At 34.4% G+C, this 27,241-nt stretch overlaps 1 protein-coding gene across 1 annotated transcript in view; it reads left to right on the top strand.

Moving 5' to 3' along the window:
- The first annotated feature begins 2,626 nt into the window (after nucleotides 1-2,626).
- Nucleotides 2,627-27,241, top strand: part of Fam91a1 (family with sequence similarity 91 member A1) — a 39,472-nt gene continuing 14,857 nt past the window's right edge. The window contains exons 1-18 of the mRNA XM_026407667.2: nucleotides 2,627-2,912; nucleotides 7,827-7,911; nucleotides 9,027-9,178; nucleotides 9,784-9,841; nucleotides 10,555-10,622; nucleotides 11,149-11,262; nucleotides 12,518-12,608; nucleotides 13,004-13,066; nucleotides 17,077-17,183; nucleotides 18,189-18,227; nucleotides 18,754-18,866; nucleotides 19,295-19,410; nucleotides 20,222-20,334; nucleotides 20,668-20,754; nucleotides 22,856-22,988; nucleotides 25,053-25,201; nucleotides 26,087-26,221; nucleotides 26,350-26,463. Coding sequence (XP_026263452.1) covers nucleotides 2,841-2,912; nucleotides 7,827-7,911; nucleotides 9,027-9,178; nucleotides 9,784-9,841; nucleotides 10,555-10,622; nucleotides 11,149-11,262; nucleotides 12,518-12,608; nucleotides 13,004-13,066; nucleotides 17,077-17,183; nucleotides 18,189-18,227; nucleotides 18,754-18,866; nucleotides 19,295-19,410; nucleotides 20,222-20,334; nucleotides 20,668-20,754; nucleotides 22,856-22,988; nucleotides 25,053-25,201; nucleotides 26,087-26,221; nucleotides 26,350-26,463 — 1,809 coding nt within the window. The 5' untranslated portion in view covers nucleotides 2,627-2,840. The remainder of the gene's footprint in view (nucleotides 2,913-7,826; nucleotides 7,912-9,026; nucleotides 9,179-9,783; nucleotides 9,842-10,554; nucleotides 10,623-11,148; nucleotides 11,263-12,517; nucleotides 12,609-13,003; nucleotides 13,067-17,076; nucleotides 17,184-18,188; nucleotides 18,228-18,753; nucleotides 18,867-19,294; nucleotides 19,411-20,221; nucleotides 20,335-20,667; nucleotides 20,755-22,855; nucleotides 22,989-25,052; nucleotides 25,202-26,086; nucleotides 26,222-26,349; nucleotides 26,464-27,241) is intronic.

Raw genomic sequence — 27,241 nt, 5'->3', positions numbered from 1 at the left:
CTTGTAGTCTCCCGTCACTCTAACCTCTGCTTCTACCATCCTATCCTGTTCTCTGACTCTGACCCTCCTGCCTCCTCTTATGAGGACCCTGTGGTTAGGTTGAGCCCATTTAGATAATCCCAGATAATCTTCCCATTTTAAGATCCTCAATTTAATTTTAGTTGCAAAGCCTCTTTTGCCATGAAGGTAACATTCACAGGTTGTAGGGATTAGATGTGGAGCCATTATTCTTTCTACCATAGCACATGACATTCTGGGGTCTGTGAGTAAGGTCTTCAGACCCTACTAGTTTCAAGTTGCTTCTGCTCTTACTAAAGGGTATATTACTCAAGCCAGCTGGGTAATTTCTCTTAAGCCAATCTGATAAAGCCAGATAAGAAGACATCTCATTGCACTTGTGTATTTGAACACATTGCTGGCCTACACAGCTTCTGGGATGGGGTTTCTAACACTCTGAAGTTTCTGACCTCTCTAGAGTTTGAAAGACAAAGATATAGTGAAGCAGAAATAGCAGACACCTGAATCAGGGACCTAAAAGGATGAACATTATTATTTACCAAAAAGGTTTAATGATGTAATGACTGAGTATATGAAGCCCAGTGAACAGTTGTTTTTGGTTTTCTGATGTTTGGGGAGCAGTCCTGGTTCTGAACTTCCAACTGAAAAGGACATTTAGCCTTGTGGGATAATTTATGAACTATATAAACTTATGTACTTCCAAATTCTCAAAGACTGGTCACTTTGTGGGAAAAGGAGGTAGCTCAGTACTTTAATAAAAATGCAGCACTCTGCATTTTTGTAAACCAAACTCTGTTACCAGTTACTGCTCTGAAGGAATTGTTATTTGTGTTATTCCTGTTCATATAACTTTGACCCATTACCATTTCCTCTTTCAAATTTCTGATTTTTTCAGCTACTTAGTTAGAATCTTTTCTATTCCCCAAGGTCAAATTTTCAAAGGTCTGTGCCTTCTCGGTTTAGCAGGCGTAAGTTTAACTCTACTATCACCTGATTACTTTTCTGTTGTAATATGTCCACATTATATTTAATATTTGTTAAGCAAAAAAGATAAGTTTAAGATAAGTTTAACAGGCACACTCTTGCTTAATTGCTAATATAATGGTTTTCAGAGATTTAAAAACTAATTTGTCTTAATATTCATTGTTACTTAAATTAGATCCAAGACTTTGGAAGGATATGGGCTCTTCCACACTTAGAATTGTATAAAAGTTATTTTCTGGCAGATTTGTGTTGTTGGCTTTACATGAACATTATCTAAACTGGACTAGAAGGCAGTATAATGAGAGGTGGACTTGGGAAATCAAAGGATGGCTTTAGAGTAAGACAGCTCTGTCACTCCTGCCTGAGTGGTTTTGTGAGCAAGCCATATAGCCCTGCCAAGCCTCACTTTACTCTTGTATTAAATTGGGATAGTAATCAGGATAGTAATTTTCACATCGTTGTGAGGAATGAAAATCTCCTGCAAGTTAAGGGCTTAACACTTAGAAGCAAGGCAAACAATATTTGTTGAACTTATGTCTCATGGTTGGCATTCAGTTAACTTTAGCTATGCTGATGCAGGTCTGTAAACATAGGAGTCAAAGTTTCTATGTATAATTGGCTAAAATGAGACCGATATACCTATGCAAAAGTAGTGTGTACCATGTTTTTTTTGATTAATCAGATATTATGGAGTCTATGTATCTGATTCTCCAACTGTTTAGGTTTGAGTTAGGCATTTTATGTAACAAGTTCTGAGTTTATATATGTTAGTGTATAATAAAACATTTAAAACCATTGTTTAAAACTGAAAATAGTTGCAAAGTAACCAAAGTCATGAGATCGCTTAGGCATTGTAACGAATTCTAGAAGAAACTATTCCCAAAGACTGTCTTACTGGAGATATAGAGAGATGTGCTGGATTTCTGCCTTTAAAAAGAGGCATTGGAGGCATTTTTTTGAGCAGAAGACACCCAGAAGCTGCATGCCAAAGGTTGGCAATGGTCGTTGTCTTATCGATTCTCTTGGGTAGCCAGACTTGTCAGTACCAGTTTAAAATGTCTGCTCCCTGAATCTCTAAATTCAAAGAATTTAAATTTTGAAGCTCAACATTATTCTTCCACAAGATTCAGCTTTGATGTATCATGGCTTCTCCCTCATTCAGGGGAAGGTATTGATTTAAATATTCTCTGCTCCTGAGCCTGGACTCTGTTCACCTGGCCCTTCTTGGGGTGCAGGTGGTGGAGAGTCCCCATGGTGCTCACTACTCTTTGAAGCCAGCTATGGTCCTTTCCCCAGGGTGCTTTTTCTTAGACAACTGACCCCAGTGCCTGTAACCATCTGATTTTTGGGCCACCCCCATTTCGGGGAAAGTGAGTCATCCAACAATGGCAACGCAGGCCCAAGCGACCATCATAATTCATCCAGGGACTGAAAGGCCAACACCAAGCCTGCAGACAGGAGGCGACCTCCGGAGCATCTCCCGTTACCACCTCGTTGCCCCGCCCACCAGAGTTTAGGGGGCGGAACGGGCCAATCTGGAACTCCGCCCCTCCTGCCTTGCGTCACTGGCGGAAGTGACGCAATCCCAGAGCCATTTCCGGCGGGCAGAAACTAGGAAGAAACTTGGAGCCGCCAAGGCGCTCCAGCTACCAATCGCCGCCGCCGCTGCTGTGCCCTGTGGCCCGGGCCGCTCTGAGCTGTCGGGAGGCCTGACCATGGGGCAGCGCGGGCCCACCGCAGTGTGAGGCGCGGAGCCTCCCGCGGGCTCCCCTGACAGGCCGGGGACCGGCAGGCGGGAGGCGTCGTTCGGCCGCGGTCGCGGCTCCGGCCCGGGCATCATGAACATAGACGTGGAGTTCCACATCCGGCACAACTACCCCTGGAGCAAGTTGCCCGCCAACGTGAGACAGGTACGGCGGGGACCTGGGGTCGTCCCCGACCGGCTCGGCTCCGCCCCACTGTCACCTGCTCGTCCCTCCCCCGGAGCCCGCGCTGGCTTCTCTCGGCTGACTCCTGCCCTTTCCCCTGCCAGATTATCTGGAAAACCGACACTTGGCTCAGGAGGGGGCCATCGCTAAATGGGACGAATGGTGTTCAAAGAACTCGCCTTGTGCCTTTGCGCTGAGCCACCAGGCGCCAGGGATACCCACATTTAAAACACGGTCCTTGACCTCCACAACTTGAGGAAGATGCAGAAGGGACAGACAGAAATGAATACGATACAGGGGATAGCAGCTCAAACGTGCCTCCATCGTAGTGTAGATCGGGAGTAAGCAATATAGTCCATGGAGCATTGCGAGGATGTGTAGAGGAGGCATTCAAATTGGGCCTCGAGAGGACCAAGAACAGTAAAAGATGAAGGAATAGAATTTTTTCTAGATAGACGGAACATCATTTTCAAAGACTTGTCAGTGAAAAAACAAGTCTTGAGAGTAGGGAGCAACTGAATGTCACCACAATTTGGAGTTGTGTGTATATTAATATATTTGGAGGTGGAGTTTGGTAAGAGAGTGGCAGTAGTAGCAGATGAGGCTGAAAAAAAAAGTCAGGGACTGGTTTTGAAGGAAATTGCATGCATTGTTTTGTTGCACTTTATAGGTTAGAGGTGATGTATCAATAAGAACGACATGCGATGTTTGAGAGGCAGTGCTCAAATTTTTGAGTGGCAGTTTTACTCAGTTGTTTAACAGGTATTTATTGAGCAACTACTAGGTGTCATGCCCTGCTCTTACACAGGTAGTTTGCACCAGTAAACAAGACAAAGACCTTGCTTTAATGGAGCTTATGTTTTAGCAAAGATTAAGTAAACAAATGAGTAAATACATAACACAGAAGTTGGTGTTAAATCTTATGAAGGTTGTGATAATGTGCTACCTACCTATAAGGTACTGTTTTTCTGGTTACTGTTTCTCTGATCTTCAGTTCCTCCCATTATACTTGGTTGACAGTGACATTTTTGTTTTCTGTGGATGCTGGGCAAAAGTATTTTTGGAAAGCTTGGAATGCTGGTGGTGATAGTGAAAAAATTATTGTAGTTTACTTGCCTCCCTTCCTCTTTGGATCTAGGAAATGAGTAATTTCCTAAATCTAGGGTCTGGTGATTCATCATTTGACCAATGATGAATCTTTTTACTTTAAGACACCCAAACCTAAGAAAGTGGAAAGAGAACTTTCAGGGACTTACAAGGACAGTGGTTGACCTTTGTGGCATTCATTATCTACAAGTAGAAAAAACAAAGCTCTAATTCTGAAGGAATACATTTCTCTTGTTAAATTTGTTTGAGGGCTTTAGTGGACAGTTTTGTTCTTTAGAGTTTTGTGGCATATCTGAGGATGAGTACAAGAACCAATAGTCCTTGTTTTTCTTTTCTTTATTTCCATCTTTTCTCTGTTCCTGTTTTTATCAAAATAAGTATAACATTATTAAAGACACATGATTAGATTTTGACTAGCATGAATAATTTTAATTAGTATTGGCAGAAGGTTTTTGAAACCTTACTTATGTTTATTAAAAAACAATCACAGGACAGTGTTAAAATTAGGCCCAAATCTGAAATTACACTGTGGTCTGTCCTTGTCCCTGCACTCCCCCCCCCCCCCATGAAATCACTTAAAACATGTAAGCTGTTTTAGCTTAGTATAAGTTTGGCCATTTGTAGATGTTGCAAAATCCATCTGTACAAGTTTGCTTCCTTAGACTTTCTCTATTCTTACCACTGTTTCATAGGTCAAACTCTGTCTGTATCAGCTGTATGGTCTCCTGCCCACAGACTTCTCATTCATTCTTCATTCTGCACTGAGGGTGAGGCTTCTAAAGTGCAAACCCAGTTCTATCACCAAATATCTCCTTTATATTATAGTTTCTTTTTGAATCTCACTCAGATACTCCTCCTGGAAGGTTTTTCTGACCTTAGTCTGGGGTAGTTGCTCCTTGGATATGTTTTCATTGTATTTTATTTCTCATCCATCTAGGTGCTCACACCAATATGGTGTATTTTGTGGTTACATTACTTGTTATGCTTTTTTTTTTTTTTTTTTTTAACCATGAGTACCTCTACAGAGTTAACTTTTAGTAAACATTTGTTCAGTTGAATGATGCCATCAGTCTGAGATTTTTTTTCCTGGGGAGGTAAAGCTCAGTCATTTTAAAAGCAGGAAATATTCTTTGTAAGGGAAGAATATATTTTGGCATTATACAAATGGAATATTCTGATGATTTCCAGTAAGTTTTGATGAGTTTAATTTGGAAATGAGTCACATTTCATAGTTCTGAAAGTTGGGGGGAGGAAATTCATATTTTTAAAAATGTATTTCAAGCCATTTTTTTTCATGTGGATGGAGTGAAACTTTCTTTTTTAAAATATGATAAAGGTCACACTGGAGTTTTAAAAAATGCCTTAAAAAGTTGTGACTAGGACCATTTGTTTCAGGATTTTTCTGTAGTTTATTAACTGCTTGTATTTATTGTTCAAAACAATTCATAGTCCTTTTATTTTAAGAGAAACCTTATGATGAGGTCTGTGTAATCCACAAAGGGTCAATTGAAAAAAGAAGTGTGCATTTTTATGGGAGAGAAGTATGCATCGGGATGGTATACATTGAGATTGGGGTTTGTAGGAATAACAGCTTTAGAAGGTCTTCATGCTTTTAGAATAATCTGTACAATGAATGCTTTATAGCTAGTACCTTATTCCTATGTCCATCTTGCCTCTGTTATAGCTACTTTTATATGCAGACTGACTTCATTTGTCAGGCCCTATCAGTATTTCTATAAGACCAGCATTGTTTCAGAGTAAAATGAGTTTTTAAAAAACTATCTGTGGTGGCAACAATGTTTTAAAATGTTAATGGTGGGAGATTTGGGGTAGAAATGGAGGAGAGCCAAAGAATCTCTGTACAAAGATATTTTATTGTAAAAATATTTATTTTTTTGTCTAGAAAGGAATTAAGTTAACTTTTATTGTGGTTTTTGGGTATTTGTGTACACATTTGTATATTGATTGTTTGGGGCCATCAATGCTTAATGTCTAGTGCAAAACTTAACATGTTAATAGATTTTATATTTTGTTATGAGACTTATAAATAATGGGTCCATATATTTTGTGTGAGTGGTTTGATTTATACTTTTAATTGTGGACTTACTAGGAATAGAGTTTGAAAGGGAGGAAATGGTTGTTAAATTAAAAGACTTATTTTGAAACAGAAGAACAAAGATTGGAACTTGTTAAAGTTTTAGCAAAATTCATGCTTGTGTGAGTATGCATGTGTATGTTTTGTGTTTCTTGAGAAAGAGACTTTTATTTGGTGGTAGAGCTACAGGAAACCTTTAAAAGTTCCACAGAAAGCTTAACATTTTGAATCCCCTAAATATCTTCATTACTGACACTGACTTTGTGCTACATAGAGGATGGTGGAATAGTTTCTCTATAATGAATTCTACTCCTAATCTTACAAATCTTTTAATGTTACAAACAGATGAAAATAGTATAAGCACATATATTCTGGTAGTAATATGAGTTCTGTTTAACTTGTGGTAATCTAACCTAGATGCAGAAAGAAAGATACTTAATTTTCTCACATTATGTACCACCAGTGTGTTCAGTTATGGGTCAGTTTATTTAGATGTGAGTTTCATCTGTCTTGTTATGAAAATATTTATGGAGGTTTGCTTTGCTTTCAGAAACCTATGGTAAGAAATATGATGAACTGAATCCTTTGATCTGTCATTAAAGATGTCTAGTTTCACTTTATAGTGTGTCGGGAAGACCATACCTAGTAATTAGAAGGGAGAGAGCCCATGTATATTAAGTTAAGTTTAGGGACACACAGTAAATATAATGTTGACTGTAGTCAAGCAAACTTGTTCTTTCCTTTCATGAAGACTCCCATCTTTGAACTGAAAATACTGAAATGCATAGCTAGAAAGTATTTTACTTATTAAATACAGTTGACCCTCTGTAACTATGGGATATTCATCTGCAGATTAAACCAGCTGCTGATCAAAAATACTGAAAAAAATTATGTCTGTACTGAACTTGTACAAACTTTTTCCCCTTACTTTTATTCCCTAGGTGATATAGTATAAGAACTATTGACATAGCATTTATGTTGTATTATGTATTATAAATAGAGATGATTTAAAGTATACAGAAGGTTATGTGTAGGTTGTATGCAAATACTGTACCATTTTGGGTAAGAGACTTGAGCATCCCTATTATCCTCAGGATAGTGGAAGCAATGCCTCCAAGATTCCAAGGATGGCTGGATGCCAGAATTCTAAAACAGTTTTCTAATGAAGCCACAAGGAAATGGCATTTTAAAGAAGCATTCTTAAGTACATTTGAAACACACATTATCTAGAAATTTTAATCTTTAATAACCTTAGTTCTCTGTTATAAGTGACTACGAGTCAGGAATCTGTCTATCCATAGTTGCTATTCTTCAATTTGAAAAAATGTAGGTGCAAGACACCATCCATCCATTCATTTAACACACACAAATTGGGAGTGTTCAAGAAGGAAATCGCTATATGTAGAACTTTGTTAAGTGAAGTTATGCTCACACTGCTCTTTGATATTCAATATTTTGGGCAATTTTAGTAAATAATTTTAGAAAGGCAGACTAAAAAGAAACATTGAACTTTTGCTTTATGACTGAAGTGGGAAAGTTAATATAGCAAAACTTAAGAAAGTATTTCTTATTTAGTTCTGGAAATTAGAGAAGCCGGGATAAAGTTAGGAGTCATAATTTTGACATTTTCTGGGAGAAAAAAGTAGTAGTATTCATTTTGCAAGCTGTTTAATATTTATCTGAAATTTCTTTAGAGTCTTGGAAATTCACAGAGGGAATATGAAAAGCAGGTTGTCCTGTACAGTATCCGCAATCAACTACGATACAGAAATAACTTAGGTGAGTAGAGATGTTTTTATATTGGGGTTGAAATGATGGTTGCTGATTTATTGTTTTCATAAATTCACCCTATTTTTCAATATATATTTCATGGTATTGAAATTATTCCATGTACAAACCTTTAAGGAACGCTGTACTGATCCATTCAAAATGAAACAATTTGTATTAGCAAGTACAATTTTCTTTCCAATTCTGATGAAAATTATTTTTTAGAGTATTGTTTATAGGTTCATTTTTCCTGCAGAATATTAATCCTAATTCAGTGTTCTCTTTTTGCCTGGGGTGATAAAAGGAAAAGTTTAGTTTTTAATATTTTTAACTTTGATTTTTTTTTTGCTGCTATAAATTTTCTAAATAATAAGACTTTAATGAAAAACTTACTATAATAATTGGAAAATTTTTAAACATAGTTGTTTTCATCATTTTTTAAACTCCAAATTTTAAAATATTTGCTTTTTATTTGTTAGATTGATTTGGTAATTAATTTGGTATATTAACTCATATTTAATTTTTATTTTTGTAGTGCTGGAAATTGACCCCTGGGCCTTGCACATGCTAGGCAAGTGCTCTACCACTGAAATATACCTCTAGTCCTGAGACACTTTTTCTATATAAACCTTTTCCAAATGATTTTTAAAAATATACTTGAGTTCATTGAAAGCTAACATGCAATTTGTCTATTTTGAAAAGCGATATCTAAGCTGGGTATAGTGAGTGGTGTGTGCCTATAATCCTAGCTGCTTTGTGAGGCTGAGGAAGGTGGATTTCAAGTTTGATCTTATCCTGGTCAACATAGAGACTCTGTTTCATGTGAAGGAAAAAAAGTAACACAGTAAGGGATTTGAGACTCTGGCCTTTGTTTCCTACCTTTTTGTGTTTTCCAATTTAATATTTATTTCTTTACTTAAATGTACCATTATGCATTTTACTTTTATGCTCAGGTCTATTTCTTGGGGTATAATTGTTCTTTTTTTCCAACTTAGAATATTTTATTTTTTTTAACTTACAAACTTTACAAAATTGATATTGGTTTGTAAAGTATTTCTTACTACATTTATAGTGACTATGTAACTAAAAGACATCTGAAAAAAAAACTGGAAAATTTCCTTCTACAGTTAAACATGTCAAGAAAGATGAACGCAAATACTATGAGGAGCTGCTAAAGTACAGCCGAGATCACCTCATGCTGTATCCTTACCACTTATCAGATATTATGGTGAAGGGTCTGCGGATAACACCATTTTCCTACTATACTGGGATTATGGAGGTAAGTTTATAGTGTGAGTGAACCGTTAAGAATGGGGTGGGACTGCATATCAGGGACACTTTGCAGCTGATGGCCAGCTCTTCAGTTCAGCCCACAGCTACACAAAGAGATAGGGGATGGAAGAAGCTACATTCTGAGTTAAATTCTGCAGCTAATTGGAACTCACAGGAGCAAAAGCTTCCTAAGTGACTAGAATCTCTTTTGGTAGTATGTATTTAAATGCATGTTGGTAGAGCTGTGACCTTTTCTTAGGATACAATCTAGGATCAGGATGAAGTATGGAGATATTAGAACCCTGAGCTCTAATGAGGCATTCTTGTATAGCTTCCATAGGGCAGAGGGTACAGGGCAAATGTCTGGGATTCATAGATTCATTTAGAGTGTTGTGAGAAACCCAGACTTGAAAGTCTGTTCTTCTGTTACTAGGAGGGGACCATAGAGTAAGCCCTACAGTGTGGCATGCTTGCTTTAGGTGACTAAACTAAGATCTCACCACTTCCTGTAATAACTGGTGTTGTTTGTCAATATTAATGTATATAAATATACACATGATTTCATGTAAGGCAGTTTTGCATTTCAAATTTTAAATTTCTTCTTTTTAAAAGGACATTATGAACAGTGAGAAAAGTTATGATTCATTGCCCAATTTTACTGCTGCTGACTGTAAGTATTTAATTGTACCCAGGGAGGTATGTTGAGATTTTGTCTTTGTGCATGCATGGTATTGTCTGTCAGTATTTCGATGTGATTTAGTCTGAGACGTGAAAAATGAGAACAGCTAGAACATTGTTAATGGAAATTTCATTGTATAATACACATCAAGTGTAAGATTTAATCTAAATGTCTAAAAGAGGAACATTTTGGAGTGGTAGAATCAGGAAAATAGAACTAATCATATTTTTAGAGAATGAATTTTTGTTTTGGTATTTGGACTCTATTTACCAAATGAAGGAAGAAAATGTTTGTACAATATTTTTACAACACGATATATACGGTTTCTACCAACATAATTTGTTGGTGTTTTATTATGCTTATTTTAATGAAGTATGTATTTGAAATGTTGACATAGGTCTGTTGTATAAAAAGCTTTGCTGAGAAGTACATTTGTACTTCTTAAAATTGGGAGCAGTTCTGCTTTTTAAAAATGTTCTCTTTCAACATTGTTCAAGTTTTAGCTTGAGTTCCTCTCTCCCACAGTTTTTTAGTTTAGTTTTCTTTTATACTTTAGAATTTTTTTTAATTTGATACTGATGAACTGTGTCAGTAAATAAAAGATGAATATAAGCTAAAGGTTTTTACTAAAGTCACTTGAGAGTATGTGATATTTCAAGATATTAAATGTTTTTAAAGGAAAGGTTTTTTTTTTTTTTTTAAAGGTCTGAGGCTTCTTGGCATAGGAAGGAACCAGTATATTGATCTTATGAATCAGTGTAGATCATCAAAAGTAAGTCATTTCCCTTTCTTTTTCCTTGTTTGGCATCTTTATCACAGTCTTTTTTTTTTTTTAAAATGGTAGAAGTAGTGAATTATAATTTCTTTGAGCAAATACCATATAAAAAAATTCCTGAGTATTCTCTAGGTTACAGTTTAAGTGATTATTAAATTTAAAATCAGCATAAAACATTTAGTTTTTAAAATTAATTTTGCTCTACTTTCCCATCCTGGACTTGGAGCTCAATTAATGGGTGTATAAGTACATATTTTCAAGTACACTTTTCACCTCTTGGCTTTCATTTCTGGATTTTGATTCAGGTTTAGTGATTAATGATTTAAGGTAATTTACTTGAAACAATTTAAGAATGACTTTCTCCATTCAAGTTTATTTAGAATAGTAAGATTTTAAAACATAAGAATTTAAGATATTTATTTTTCCTGGTAGAAGCAAACTTACATGATTGGATAAAAGAAGAAAGTGGTCATTTTAGGTTGTCTGCTTGTCTGCAAATTCTCAAGTGTTTGTATTATTGCAGAAATTCTTCAGAAGGAAAACGGCTCGTGATCTTCTGCCCATAAAGCCAGTAGAAATCACCATAGAGGCGTGGTGGGTGGTACAGTCTGGATACATCACAGAAGATGACATCAAGGTAGAGATCTTTAAAATTAAAATCACAATTTTTTAAACTTACTTTTACAACTTTTAATTGCTGTTATATAATATTTAAAAAATAACAATATTTGGTTTCTTATAGAAATTTAAACTCATTCAAAATCTGAAATAATCTTAGTAGGCTAGGCTATTGGTAGTTTCCAAGATGTTTTTTAACAGTGAGGGAGACTTGACATAGTTCAGGTACAGTATCTGGGCATGTTCATTAGGCAGTAAGTGATATATGATACCATAGCTACCAACAGCAATGATATGGCTGCCATTGCTTTTGAAAACTTGTTGTGTACTTGTGTGACATGTACTTTTGTTATATTTGCTGCTTATATTGTTTCATGTAGTTCTTATAGCAACCCCAAGGGAAAGTATTGTTTGTATCCCATTTCACAGATGAGGAAAGTGAGCACAGAGCAATTAATTAATGACTCAAATTATGATAGTAGAGGTCAAGGATTTTTACCTAGACGGTTTGCTATGGAACCTGTGTGCTAATCATTTTGTTGAATTACTATTCTGAAAAGATAGGTGCTTCAGTATTATGATAGTGTCAAGATCAGGAAAATGGTATTCCTGTTGGTCTAACCACATTTAATATAAGTTTTATATATTTTGGAGGGGGTGTTGATTTAGAGGAATGTGTGGGGGAGGAGTATTGAGGGGACCTTGAGACCAGGTCATATCTATGTGTAGTTGAATGTAAGTGAGTAGATGGCCTTTTTTGGGAGTGGTCTGTATTTAATTTTTTCTGGAAGGTATATTAAAGCCAATAAATACAAGGTTTAGAAATTTGGCTTCAGAATAAGTACTTTCTAATGGAGTTGTCAAACTGCGTCATAAGCTAATGAACCTTCTTGTCTCTGATAATGAATATGTGAATATCTGGAATTTGAATCAATTTCTGTTTTGAGAGATTCAGAATCAGCAAATGGATCTGATTCCAGTTCAAAGAAGAGGAGAATATATTGGTATTTATTAGCAAGACTTATTACTAACCAACAAATATGATATTTATATAGTGACTTCATTCTCTAAATTCTATTGGTATTATAGATTTTGGCAACTTAAGTAATTTATTTCTGTAGATCTTTGAATTCCAGAGTGATAAATGAAGAGTGTATATAGTTCATTCAACTAATGACATGGAATTATTGATTTCAATAATGAGTAGATTTCAGGAGACTAAAGAATTAGTTAATTTGGACAGAACTTAATTGGAAATATTTTGCTTTTCTTAGATATGCACTTTGCCTGAGAAATGCGCTATTGATAAGATCATCGATTCAGGCCCTCAACTCTCTGGATCACTAGATTACAATATAGTACATAGTAAGTGGTTAGTAGAAATGGTCTTTTGTCAATATAAAAGCTTGTTTTAAACCATTGAAAACTAATAGCAATTACTTACCAGTTAGGCACAAATACTACTATTTCCTAAGGGATGTTAATATTTGAAGTGTAACTCTAGTCTGTTGTTTTCCACTTAGTGATATACACTAGAAATTTATACAAATGAATGGTAAGAAAAATTTTAATAGTTATGAATATATATAGGAAACCAAGATTTTAAAACTTTAATATAATTCTTTTTCTCTTCTGTTTTACTTTTTTCATCTTCACATAGCATTACTTTAAGAATTTTTATGGAAATTAGGAGTCTTTTTTAAAATTAACTGTTATTAATTTAATAAATGAGATAAAACAAGATGCTTTTGCTTCTGTAGGTTTATATAACAAAGGATTTATTTATCTGGATGTACCGATATCTGATGACAGTTGTATAGCAGGTAAGTCTGGGCTAACATTCTCATTGGTTTTTGAATAGCTACTAGGTGTGGGGCACTACATATCATCCCAATAAATTAGACAAAGATCATTCTAGAATCTTAGGTTTTAAGATTTTTCAAGGAAAAACATTTATTATTATATTGTAATCATTATAATAGTTTACTTAAACTTTTTATTTTCATTTTTATGTTATATTTATCCTGTATTAACCTTGAAGCAGAGTTCTCAGAATCTCAGATCAGATCAGTGTTTTTATAAATTTCATTGTCACCTTTTAGTCTTGTTCAGTGCATAGCATTTCTTACACATATTCAGCAGTATCATAGAACTGTATATTTTCCTCGTAACACATCTTATTTTTATATGTTATTGTTGTCTTTTTTGTTTTTATTTCCTTCACCCTCCCTCCATCTGTTTAAGTGAGACCAATATTAAGAGGCTGTGTATTTATTTCCTTCTATATCTAATGAGTATTTCAATTTATTAAACCCTTTCCCTGTTGCTGGTTATTGAGGTCATTTTTAGTTTTTTGCCTCTACAATAGTGCTAATAAGGTTATTAATATCCTTTTTCTGTAGTTTAAATTTCTTGACACTTTGTAGAAGCACTTATAATATTCAGCACTTGTGTGTTACAAGTATGTTTTCTAGTATGTTTTAACTGTTGTTTTTGCTTATGGTATTTTAAAATTCATACTAAGATATCTAATATTTATGTAATCATATATAAAGTGTCAAATTCCAGTATTCCATACTGTTAACAAAAAAGTGGTGACAGGGATTATTTGGTGATGTGAAGGAAATATTCTCCCATGTCAGTGTTGAATCTTGACAGGTTATCTTGTTTGTAGGGTATTTTGACCTTTATTTGGGCTAACATGTATTTCCAATTCTTTAGTAATGCATTTTTAATCATGTGCATACATGAGGTCTATTTTAAACTTGGAAAGACAGCTAAAAAGTTAAATGAAATACTAATTTGGGTTTCTATAGTTGATGGTGTAAAGAATAGAATACTAGTTTAAAAATTTAAAAACCTTTTAATAAAGAAATGATTTCTGGAAGACAAGTAATAGTGGTTTCCTGTTGCAGTTGGAATATATGAAAGCATTATTCTAGTTCCTGTTCTTATCTGATAAACTGACACTGACTAATTTGAGATCCACCTAAAAAGATTAGTCTTTGTTTCATTTTGACTGACAGTTTGAACACTGACTCACATTAGCTCTAAGTTCTTTTGAAAGAAGCATTCACAGAAGGGCCAAAGGGATGGCTGCTCCATTACAGTGATGTATTCTGCCACATTTAGTACTTGATAGTTTTTGGTGATACAGACAAATCCATGAAATTGTAACTGCTTAATTCACCCTACTTTTCACCATGTTGCCTCTCTAGCTGGGCCCTAAGTTGGAATAAACCTATGAGAGAAAAGCAGGTTGGCAACATGGAAACCACGAAGTTCAACACAAAAGACACCTGAAGATGATTTCAGAGGAGGCATTTCAGAAATGTTTCAATAAAAGTACAAACAGTATGGGTGATAAAACAAACACAGATGAGGGGGGACAAATACTTTGAAGGAAATATTCTTTTTCAAAAAATTAAAATAATATTTTTTAGTTATAGATGGACACAATACCTTTATTTTGTTTATTTTTATGTGGTACTGAAGATTGAACCCAGTGCCTCACATGTGCAAGGCAAGCACTCTAGTGGCTGAGCCACAACCCTAGTCCTAGGAAAAATCTTTATAAAGTCTCTGTTATTGAATTAAATATATTTCATCATTGATCATACTTTCTAGCTGCATATTTTATGTCTGCCCTTTTATTGCTTTTAGATTTTCTGTTATGCTTGAGTGGAATGCTTTCAGGATATATAACTAGTCTAAGAATCTTGGAAACTTTAGCTATCCATGTGTTTAAATCTGTAGTTTGTTTGGAACTTTAATATTTGATGTAAGATAAGGGTCCAGCTTGGTTTTTTTCTATTTGAATAGCCAGTAGAATTTGGGCAAATGCTAGCTGTTTTTTCATTAACTCATTAATGTTGAGTGGAAGTATGACTTTTGTCCCATACTGAATTCCCCTCTATATTGGATCTAATTCTGATATCCTTTTATCTCCCAATGAGACCATGTTTTCTTGATTATGGTGACTTAGAGTAACTTTTAGTATTTGTTGTGACCAGGTTTTCCTTGTGACTATTCCAAGATATTTTTTCTTTTATTTACTCATTTATTTAACATTTTTGAGTAGGTAATACTTATGATGCAAAATTCTAAATTTACAAATGAGTGTAAGAGTCTGTCTCCCACTTTTGTGCTTAAGCTACCCAGTTTCTCGTATCCTTTTAGGAGTAAATCTGTGCTCATGGGCTTGTACATATACATGCCTGTATGCATGTCTGTATATATACTTTTTGATGTGTTTTTAGTTTTTCACAGATGAGGTGTGTATTTTAGTTCATACTTTTAGTTTTAACAATATATTAGAGACTGTTCCACTTTTTTTTTTTAAATATAGAGATGCTATAATTGTAGCTTAGGAAAATTTCTATACTCTTAATGGCTTGGTTTCTTTATCTCTAAAATAGGGGTAATTAGACTAACTGTATAACTCACAGGGTTAAGAGGGTTAAGTGAAATTGTATATGTAAAGTACTTGGGAATAGTCCAGTGCTTAGTAAGTGTTTCATAATTGTTCAGTATTATTTTCACACAGCTTATAGTGTAGGAAAAGAAGTAATGCCATTAAATATGGGATTTCCAAAATATTTCTAAAAAGAAGACTTTCATCCTTGAAGTCCCTAGATAACTGAAAATCATAGCACTAAGTTAGAAAAGGACAGGAACCAGATCTACAAAGTATATAACCTACCCTGAAATGTACATTGTAGTTATATAGTATTTTAATTTTAATCACTTGTATTGTGTCTTATGTTTTGCTTTTAGGAAGAATTTAAGTTTTGTGTACAATGAGATGGCATTAGGGCCAGGGGACACAGGAATACCCAAATGCTGCTATGCCTAGACACTCCTTTCCCAGGATATTTTCATGGGAAGCGTACACATGGGAGAATGGCAAAGAAAAGCATAGTGCTTCTTTATCACTGGCTGGCAAAGCTCTCTGGTAAATGAGATTTAGAGCATTTGGACCAAATGAGTATGAATGAAGCTTCAGGTGGACAGCAGTGGTTGGGCCACATGTGTAGAGGGAGGTCTTAACCTTCTCACTATTGTGGAAGAGAGAGAGTACAAAGTCCCAAAGAGCAAATTATACTGGTGACTGCTGATAATTGGGGCAGTCATGCAGATTAAATTCCCCCTCTTCTCAGGATACAGTGAGGTGACAGGGAGAAAGGCAGAGAGCCAGTACTTTCCATCCGTCTGGTCTCTTCTTGAAGTCCTTTTCTGCTTTGGCCTAGTCAGTCCTGCTGCCTATGAGGCATGGCACATACATCAGAAACCCTTTGCACACTTCCCCTTTCTGAAGCAGCCTCCATACACCTCTGCCTTTGGACCAGGTCCATGTCTTTCAACAGTTTCTCTGCCTCAGTAACGCTGAGAGTTCTGTAGAGAATTAAATAATTCTTTGCAAATTTTTGTGGTCTCCCTTCCTAGTTCTTTCTATGTAGGTATTGTTGTATGTGACCTAAACTTTGGGAGTTTATGAAACTTTCTGTGGGGTAGATAAAATAAATCAAGTTATATTCAGTTCCTAAGGAGGAGGATTCTCTTTTTTGAATAGATGTTTTCTTTTTTTCTTCTTCTTCTTCTTCTTTTTTTTTTTTAGAGAGAGAGAGAGAGAGAGAGGATTTTTTTAATATTTATTTTTTAGTTTTCTTATGACACACATCTTTGTTTGTATGTGGTGCTGAGGATCGAACCCGGGCTACACGCATGCTAGGCAAGCATGCTACCGCTTGAGCCACATCCCCAGCCCAAATGAATAGATGTTTTCTTTTAAAAAAATCATGTAACTGAGAAAAGTTTGTTTTGTTTATTTTAGTTCCTCCTCTTGAAGGTTTTGTAATGAATCGAGTACAGGGTGATTATTTTGAAACTCTACTCTATAAAATATTTGTTTCAATAGATGAGCACACTAATGTTGCAGAGGTAAGTGTGTTAACATTTTGTGAAAAAAAATCTTAAGAAATAAGTTTATGTAGAGTATGTAAAAAAAATTTAATAATATGGTTAAGATGTGTTTAAATTCTATTCATTGAGAAATTGAGAGACCTTTAATATATTTAAATGTCACAATTCTTAATTCATGTAAATGCCTAATAAAATTTTTACATCAATAATTTATAATTTGGTTAAATAACTTTATATGCCTCTTCTTAGTAAAGGTTTATATACTATATTTTCTTTTATTAGAGCATTACATTCATAGGTAGTATTTGGGTTCCCTTTGACATAATTATACATATAAAGAATTTGATTTCAATCCCTATTCCCTCTCCCTTTTTTTCCTCCCTTCCCCTTATCTTTCCTGTACTCCATCGATTTTCTTTCCAGTCATTTATTTATTTATTTATTGGTTCTGGGGATTGAACCCAGAGGCACTCAACTACTGAGCCACATCTCCAGCCCTTTTTAATATTTTATTTAGAGACAGGTTCTTGCTGAGTTTCTTAGTCCTTCTCTGAGTTCTTGAGACTGACCTTAAACTCATGATCCTTCTGCCTCAGCCTTTCTTTATTTATTTTTGATTGGTACTTTCTAAATATATGTAAAGGAGATATTCCCCTTGGTACATTTATGTATATATATATATATACATATAACATGATTCTGTTAATTCATTCTGTATTTCTTTCCCTTCGTTTCTTTGTTTCTGTAATTTTCCTTTTTTTTTTATTTAGGAATTTTTTAATTTAAATGAGACAAAATTAAAGAGTAAGGAATCTTAAATCGTTATGGTCACTACCTAGATTTATATTACTCTTAGTATATTAGTGATAAAGAAAGAAAAAAAAACCTCTGAATTAAAAATTTATTCAGTTTTTCAATTATTGATAATTAATTTTTTTCTGATAATGATTACATTCATCTATTATTGCTGTATGGTGGCTAATAATTCTAAGATGAAAAAATAAATTTTAATTTAATTTTCAGCTTGCCAATGTCCTTGAGATAGACTTATCTCTGGTTAAGGTATGTTATATTTATACTCTTTGTAATGTGACCGATACATTTTACTAGTTGATTTTTATTTTGATACACTACTGAAAAACAAAGGTATGAGAAATTGTTATTAGCTGCTTTGGGAGAATGCACAGTATAGGCATGGTTTGCAGAGAGACAAAAGGGCAAGATGAGGTGCCCTGAATTAGTTTTTTACTGATGAAATGAAAGAGAGCACTAGCACAAATGTGTGTAGCAAGGGAGGCCTGATTGAGATCTTGTAGGGAGCCCAGTCAGTGACACAATTTTGCCTTATTGGAGTAGATGTTGGAGGGCGAGGCCAGAGAGAGGGGGAGCAGGCCTCCCTCAGCCCCCACCACATAGTTGTACATATGAAGACCTGAACAGGCCTATTAAAGAGGCTGTTTTTATTCTAACTGTAGTGTGAAGTGTTTGAGGATCACTAGAGGCGTGACTCTTATAGTATTTTTTTTCTTTACAGATATTTTGATGTGTAGTTTATTTTAAATGCTAATTGTCTACATATTCCTTTCAGAATGCTGTTTCAATGTATTGCCGATTAGGCTTTGCCCATAAGAAGGGACAAGTAATAAATTTGGATCAACTTCATTCATCGTGGAAGAATGTTCCATCCGTAAACAGATTAAAGTAACTCATTTAGTGTGACATATGAAAGTTTTCTTTTGAAAAAAAATTAATTGTATACAAAGAAATTTTATTTATTCAATTTGTCATTTGTGGTATACACCTTATATATTAGTAATTTCAAATATTTTGTATAAAATGTATCTTTTAGAATCTGGTAAAAATTAAGTACCTTCACTATAGAAAAAAGCATATACAATATTGTACATACAGTTTTGAAAGATTCTTGAATTCCCTTAAGCCTATCCATGTGTCTTGGTTAGAAGATTTTATTGTATGTGGGCAGAGCATTTTTTGCCCTACAATCTTAAATTCAGACTTGAGTATAAGACTGAATTTAGATTGTTCATAATTTAAGTACTGACTTCAGTGGTTATTTTTATGTAAGATACTTTTTATGATTTTTAAGTGAATGTATTCTTCATTAATAGGAGTACTTTAGATCCACAAAAGATGCTCTTATCATGGGATGGTGGGGAAAGTCGGAGTCCTGTGCAAGAAGCTTCTTCGGCTACTGACACAGACACAAATAGTCAAGAAGATCCAGGTTAGCAATAACTCCATTTACTTAGAGGTTGTTTTTAAGTACAGTATCTGTCTAAACATATACTCTTATAGTTATTTTTATAGTTTTTTCTTTTAAATTTTCTTCACTCAATATGCAGTTTTTGAATACTTACCCACATATTGGGCATTATACTAAGCCTTAGGGGTATACAATTGACAAAATATGGCACATTCCTTCTGAGAATTAAATCTAGGGAGAAGAGAGTGCAACTAAAAAAAAAATCACAAAATTGAAAGCACCAATTATGGTGCTTGTGGGGTACAAAGAAGAGACCCTTTATTGTCTGGAGAGGTGTGGGAAGCCTTCATGGCAAAGATGTTACTTGGGCTGACAGTGAATGCTAGCCTGCTGGTCAGTGAGGGAAGGCCATTTCAGCCCAAGAGAACAGTCTGGGCTAAGTGCAAAGGGAGGTAAAGAGTAATGCGTGAGGGGACTGCTCAGAGTTTAACGCTGTTGGGGAGGAGGAACGCAACATGGACTTTCTTTCAAGACTTTTGTTACTTGACTCAGCTGACTGGTCTGAAGGGGTTAGGCCAGTTAGTCTTGTTCATCTGACAGTTATACCAAGTGTTTATTATTAGTTTTCAAGAAACTTGTTACAAAAGTAAATGCTTTTAAAAAATATTTTTTAAAAAGTCTTTGTGCTTTGAGATAGGTGTGCTTGGAATCTCTTGTGACTCTAATATTGCTTATATTTGATTTATGTATTTTCATAAATACATTCTAAGTGATCGGCAAAGAATAATTTTTATTTGCCTAAAATTTTTAAATTATGATTTTTTTTTTCCAGCTGACACAGCTAGTTTAAGCAGTTTGAGTCTGTCTACAGGATATACGAAGCGTATTGCCTTCCTATTTGATTCAACTCTTACTGCCTTTTTAATGATGGGAAATCTTTCACCAGTAAGTCAAATGTTTGTTTAAATATAAAGATGTGTACAAATTAAAATAATTCAGTGCTCTTATAACTTTGTGTAAGTATTGGATTTATTTCTGAAAACATTTGATTTGTTTTATATTCCTTAGGGGATATAATAATTTTTAGTAAGGGTTGCTTTTGTAATTGGAAGAATCAGCTCCTTATCTCACCTATTTTCAAATTTGACTGTATTGGAAAGTGTAATGAGAAATTACAAGGCTTAATTTCTACAAGTCCTAGAAATATAAGACTTAATATTAGAAATATAAGATATTATGTTTATCTTTAACTTTATTATTTTTGTTTCTTTTTTGCAGAACTTGAAAAGTCATGCAGTCACAATGTTTGAAGTAGGCAAACTCTCAGATGAATCTCTGGACAGCTTTCTTATAGAACTAGAAAAGGTAAGTTTAGGTATCATTTTAAGGGATGGCAGAGCATTTGAAATATTTCCTAGCTTGATGAAATATCATTTATATTGACTGTTGATTATCATGGATTTTTGGCGTATTCTTGCTTATTCTTAGTCATTCCCCACCTTAGTATTATGGCAATCATTTAGACTTAAACACTGAGTGGGCAAATTAATTTTATGATTTTTTTTTAAGGTGGTATGTCTACCTCATCTATCTCTTAATATGTTATAATGAGAAATGGGGCATAGAAATCTTCATCTGTATGTAATTTTTTAAATTGAATTTTTTTTAAAAAATATTTATTTATTTATTTATTTTAGTTCTCAGCAGACACAACATCTTTGTTGGTATGTTGTGCTGAGGATCGAACCCGGGCCGCACGCATGCCAGGCGAGCGCGCTACCGCTTGAGCCACATCCCCAGCCCCTGAATTTTTTTAAAATAACCCTTTTTTCTGGTGTTACTCTTAAGTTTACCCTTTAAGCCATTTTATTTGAAGTTTTTGTTCCTGTTATCTTGAACCTGGAACAGTGTCCCTGGTTTCATATTTATGTCCGCTCTTACTATCCCTTTTAGCATCTTGAAGACTTCAGCCATATTTGCTCTTAGCCACCTTTTTCTCTGTGAGTACAGCCCTAGTTTTTCTTAGCTCTAAATTTTGATGGCCTTTATTGGTGTTTTTTATACCCTGGATATTTTATTCTGTTTTCTGCTCATCTTTATATATGACAGTTGGTGTGCCTAACCTGTTCCTTAGCTAATAATTTAATAATGAGCTCTGAATGAACTCTGTATATTAAATGTGCTATTTAGAGAATTTTTGATGATCCTGTAATTCTTTTATATTTTAAGTATTTTTTATTGCTTCTCCTTCATAGGAGTTTTACTTTAATTAATGCAAAATACATATGAGATAATCCTTGCAATTAAGTGGTCTGTTTTACTTTGTTCTATATGCTTCATTATTCCTTCAGTGCTTTTTAAGATCACTTGTTAACCTTATTTCTTATAGTGTATCATCTTTTGCTAATTACATTTTACCATGTTCCTGCAATTTTAAGTTCTGTTTTCCTGGTTTTTATATTTTTTATATTCAGCTAGTCTTTTTTATCATTTATAGTTTCAAGATCACATCTGTTCTTTTACTTGTTATATATCTATATTGTTTTTTAACGACATAGTCATTCTTGGGAAAATGTTTTTGGCTGAAGTTTAGTTCTAAAAGTGTTTCTTAGCTATTTTTTAAGTACACTGATTGTCATTAAGCTTAATTAGTTGATCTTGTTACCAGTTAAATTTAATTATATCTTCCCTTTAGACCTCTCTTTCCATTTTTTGTGTTTTTTTCCTAGGATATATGTAAACAAAACTATTTTATTTATATATATGTAGATAAATAAAAACAGGTGACAGACTCATTGTCCAAAGAGCATGCATTAGATATAAGGCCAGTGAAGTCAAGACTTTTGTCTGTTTAGTCTTTATCTCCCAGACTGGTCACGTTATGTAGGAGATACTAGGTAAATCTTGGTGAATGAATTTGAGCTGTGTGTCCATCAGTGACCAACATCCATGTTCACTCACATATTCCAGTGTGCCTCGTAACTGATGATACAAAATTGTGAGCAAAGTGATGAGAATTAGAGGGGCTGTGGATTGGAGTAATTATTGAATGAAGCAGAATATGGGTTTTAGAGTTTTTAAGCACCCTATTTGAATGATATATGGACCTATAACTTATATAATGGTCTAAGTTAGTATTCTCTTGCTAAAATTATTAGTTTTACTTGTTGGAGTAATTTCTATTATTTTTTTCAGCATTGCCTGAGCAAGTTTTTTTAAAATATTTATTTTTTTTGTAGCTGTACACAATAACTTTTTATTTATTTTTATTGTGGTGCTGAGGATCTAACCCAGGGCCTTGCACATACGTGGCGAGCGCTCTACTGCTGAGCCATAACCCCAGCCCCCTGGGCAAGTTTTTGATCTGTTGCTTTTAAATAATGTCTAATATCTTTATTACATGATTATTGAAATTAATGGCATGAAAGTGGTATTTATTGCAAAAATCTGTTTTCTTTTGATTTAGGTTCAGAGCACTGGTGAAGGAGAAGCACAGAGATATTTTGATCATGCACTTACTCTGAGAAACACAATACTATTTCTGAGACATAATAAAGACCTAGTTGCACAAAATGCTCAGCCAGACCAACCCAATTATGGTATGTTAAATATATGTAATTTTGAAGACATGATCATAAGCAATGTATTCCTAAGACATTGAAAAGATCCTGCTCATTTATTTAATCATCACTTAAGAGTGTTGTTTAATATAATATATAATATATAATTAGTATCGTAGTAATATATAGTTAGTATTGTATAGATACTGAATTTATAACTGAGGTCTGCTTTATGAATTTCCTTGCCAACTGTTTTCTACTTTATTTTACGTTTTCTCCTGTCTTCTCATTTGTTGTATTTAAATCTTATTACCTACAAATAGAGTTGGAATATGTACTTAACTCACTGAATGGAATTTAGAATAGGCATCAATCAGCTCTTGAGGGATAAACAAAAGCTCAAATTTAGTTAATGTAGGAGGATAATGAGAGAAGGATAGATTCTATCATTTGAACCTCTTGTTCAAATGCTTCTATAGTATTCAGTAAAGTATTTTACTTTGAAATATGAAAATGAAAACAAATAAAAAGAAGTAGTAGCACTTTTGTGTGTTGATGAACTCTGAAGTGGCTGTTGCTCTGTCACTAAGTTACTATGAGTGACGTCAGTTGCACTGATGGTACCAGAATCTCTACCCAGAGTGCGTGATTCAGAAGATTTTAAGTTGGAGAAAGACACCCAGGAATGTGTGTTTTAAAAAAGGTGATTCTTGGATTCAGCTGCAATTGGGCACTCCTGGAACAGTATTTGGCTCAAGTCCTTGGACATTCACAAGAGTTCATCTTGGGAATTTGTAAATCCTCATTGCCACTGTAAATCCTCATTTGTAAATCCTCATTTTTTAGGTAAATGAAATTAAATTAACATTTAATTTTATTTACCTAAAAATTCTGTTTTTTCCTAGCCAAGAAGCATCATTTTCTTAGTTATGTCCATTTTCATTTTCTCTCTCTCACTAGCATCTGGCTCTCTCTTCAGCTCAGTTTAAAAATTTAAGGAAGGAATCAAGTAGCACTTTAACATGCGTTGTCAAATAGGTGAGAACAAAGTAGGCAGGTAGTTTAGCTGAATAGGCTGGACTCACTCAATATCTAGTGACTTACTATTATACTCTTATTGTGTCTTAGCAGAATCATAAATTGTCATTTGCTGGGGGCTCTTTTTTTGAGATCATTCATAAATAGTTAAATAGTTAAAACTGAGAATACTAAATCACCAAATGCCAAGAGTCTGAAGCACTTGCATTTATTGATAAGTAACCTTTTTTTGCTACCAAATTTTAGGTTATGCAATCAGATAGTGGCATAACGTTGAAAGATGTCTTTCTATATAAGTTTCCTTACTTTCTGTCAAAACAAGATTTGATCTTATCTTGTACTTATTCTGCCCAACCCTGAAATTGGTTGTTTCTCTTAGGAGCACAGTTTTTTTTTCCCGGGGAGTGGTGTTAAAGACCAAAATCCTGGTGATGGTTATGCTCAGTTGCCCTTTTCACTAGGTTGTATTTTTTTAAGATGCATTCTTGCTTGAGGGAGGAGATAGTGCACTGATTTGTAGTTTATTTCAACATTAAACATCTCATTTTAGACAGCAGTAGGTTTTGGTGTTTTCCTAAAAGATTAAGAACAGGGACCCGGAGTCCATGCTTTATGGACCAGTGGTCTGTGGCACAGATTTCTAAATGAGGAGTGCTTGTCCCTGTGCCAAAATCAGAATTGACTGATTCTTTTTGTAGCACTTAGAAGCTGAGGGAGAGGGGGACACAGCTTCCCTTGGTACTTAGGTTATTGTAATATGCCATATAGTGGCTGGGTATTAAGGGAAAACAAGCTTGTTTTGTTAAAGTAGAAGTTAGACTGAAGAAACAGCATTAGACAGGTTTCATTCTAGACCACAGAATAAAAACTTTGTATCTCAAAATGTCTTAACGGTCTCCTTGGAAATTTGGTACTTCTTAAAATAGAGGTATTCAATCTTTATTTATTTATTTTTTGTACCAGAATCGAACTCAGGGGTGCTTAAAGGCAGTTATCAATAATATATCTTCAGTATTTCTGTTTCACATGGTTGGTTTATTCTCTGTGTGCTTAATCATAATTCAGGTTTTCCCTTGGATCTCTTACGCTGTGAAAGCCTCCTTGGTTTGGACCCTGCCACTTGCAGCAGAGTTCTAAACAAAAATTATACTCTGCTTGTTTCCATGGCTCCTCTCACCAATGAAATCCGGCCAATCAGCAGCTGTACTCCTCAGGTAAAGCCCCACTTGGAAGATGCACTTGGTAGTACCATCATTTCAATATGGGGCTAGGGCTGTAGCTCAGTGGTAGAGCACTCGCCTCACACGTGCAAGGCCCTGGGTTCGATCCTCAACACCACATTAAAAATAAATAAATAAATAAATAAATAAAAGTTATTAAAAAAGAAAAGAAAATGATTTTATTTTCCTAATGTTCAATTTGCAGATACCAAATATTAAAAGAACTGACTTAGAAAGCACTTGTATATTTTATGCTATTATGTTTAATTTATGAAGTCTAATTTGTATATTTAATTGATGCATCATCTAGTGACTTGTGACACATTAGATTAAAATTTATTCATGTGCAAAATATTTTCAAGAGAATGTTCTGGGGTGCTCCAAGAAGAAAATTTGCATCATTTTGAAGGGTATGATAAATTTAATCAGAAAAATCAAATGTTTTAAAAGGGAATTGTGGTGCTGAATTAGCCAGAGATGGTACTTGAAAGCTAGAACTCTAGTTAATTCCAGAATTCATATGTGAAAACTACTTCTGGTCTTTTACTTTTTAAAAATAAATCAATTGCATCTATTATATACTTAGCTAGGAAGTAGTTATATTTTCAAAGAGTGGAGATATGGTGAAGGGGCGAAGCCCAGATTCAGACTTATACAGTCCGGTCTCTTAACTGCAGGGATAGGATGTGCCTTCTTAATTACAGTATAAAGCAAAATTATTTTAGTCAAACACTTAACATTTACTTTTATAAGGACAATGATAATTTAAATTTATATGAGGCATTTGTTGTTTATAAGACTATTATACTTGATCACTTGTGAAATTTGTTTTCTTCATATAAGTATTACAACTTGAGCTTACCTCTTTTATGATTGTAGCATATTGGACCAGCTATCCCAGAAGTCAGTTCTGTCTGGTTTAAACTGTACATTTACTTTATCACTGGGCAAGGACCACCATCTCTCTTACTGTCCAAAGGTACAAGACTTCGAAAACTCCCAGATATATTCCAGGTGTGTATGTGGGGTTTTTCTTAAAAATTTTAAGGGTAGAAATTGGTAAGCAGTATTATAGATAACTTTAAATTTTTTTTTCTTATTTTTAACTGCCATTCTATCTTTTATTCATTTCTTTCCAATAGGGTTATGATCGATTACTCATAACATCTTGGGGTCACGATCCTGGGGTAGTTCCTACGTCAAATGTACTCACGATGTTGAATGATGCTTTAACACATTCTGCGGTTTTAATTCAGGTACACTTACATCATTTCAGAAAATTAATTTGGGATTTTTATTGTAAAGATCATAATTTGCCTAGCTTTCTACTGAGTTTCAATCAGATATCAGTAATTCAGATTTATAAAGTTGAAACAGGGAATCAGATCTGGGTTTTAGTCCTGGTCCTTTGACATTATGGGGATGGAAGAAACGAGATATGCTTTGAAGTTAGAGTCGGGTTTGAATTTTAACCTCACTTTTGCTAGCTCTTTGGCCAGCATCCTTTTTAAATAATAGTTTTATGGAGATATAATTCATATACTATACAGTTTATGAATTTGAATTATACAATTCAGTGGTTTTCAGTATATTTACAGATATATGCAGTTGTTAATATATTCAGTTTTGGACATGTCCATTATCTCAGAAGTAAACTCTGTACCATTTAGTTATCATTCTCATATGTTCTTTTCCCCCTTACCCCTAAGTAGCACAAATGTCTCTACAGATTGCCTACTCTTGAGTGTACATGTACATAGAATCATAGATTTGTTTTGTGTGTGAAAGACACTGACTTTGATTTAGCATAATGTTTTCAAAATTCATCATGTTAAAGAATGTATCAGTACTTTGTTCCTCTTTATGACTAAATTAATATTTCATTGTATGGCTATACCACATTGATGGATAATTGGGTTTCCATCTTTTGGCTGTTGTGAGTAGTGCCGTTATACTAAGTTGTGTACACATTTTATGTGGACATGTGTTTTGTTTCTCTTGGGTATATACCTTGGAGTGGAATTGCTGGGTCAT

The sequence above is a fragment of the Urocitellus parryii genome, chromosome 7 (genome assembly GCF_045843805.1).
Source record: "Urocitellus parryii isolate mUroPar1 chromosome 7, mUroPar1.hap1, whole genome shotgun sequence".
In the NCBI taxonomy this organism is placed as follows: Eukaryota; Metazoa; Chordata; class Mammalia; order Rodentia; family Sciuridae; genus Urocitellus; species Urocitellus parryii.
The sequence above is the reverse complement of the archived record's forward strand: the minus strand, read 5'-3'. Positions and strand labels throughout refer to the sequence as shown.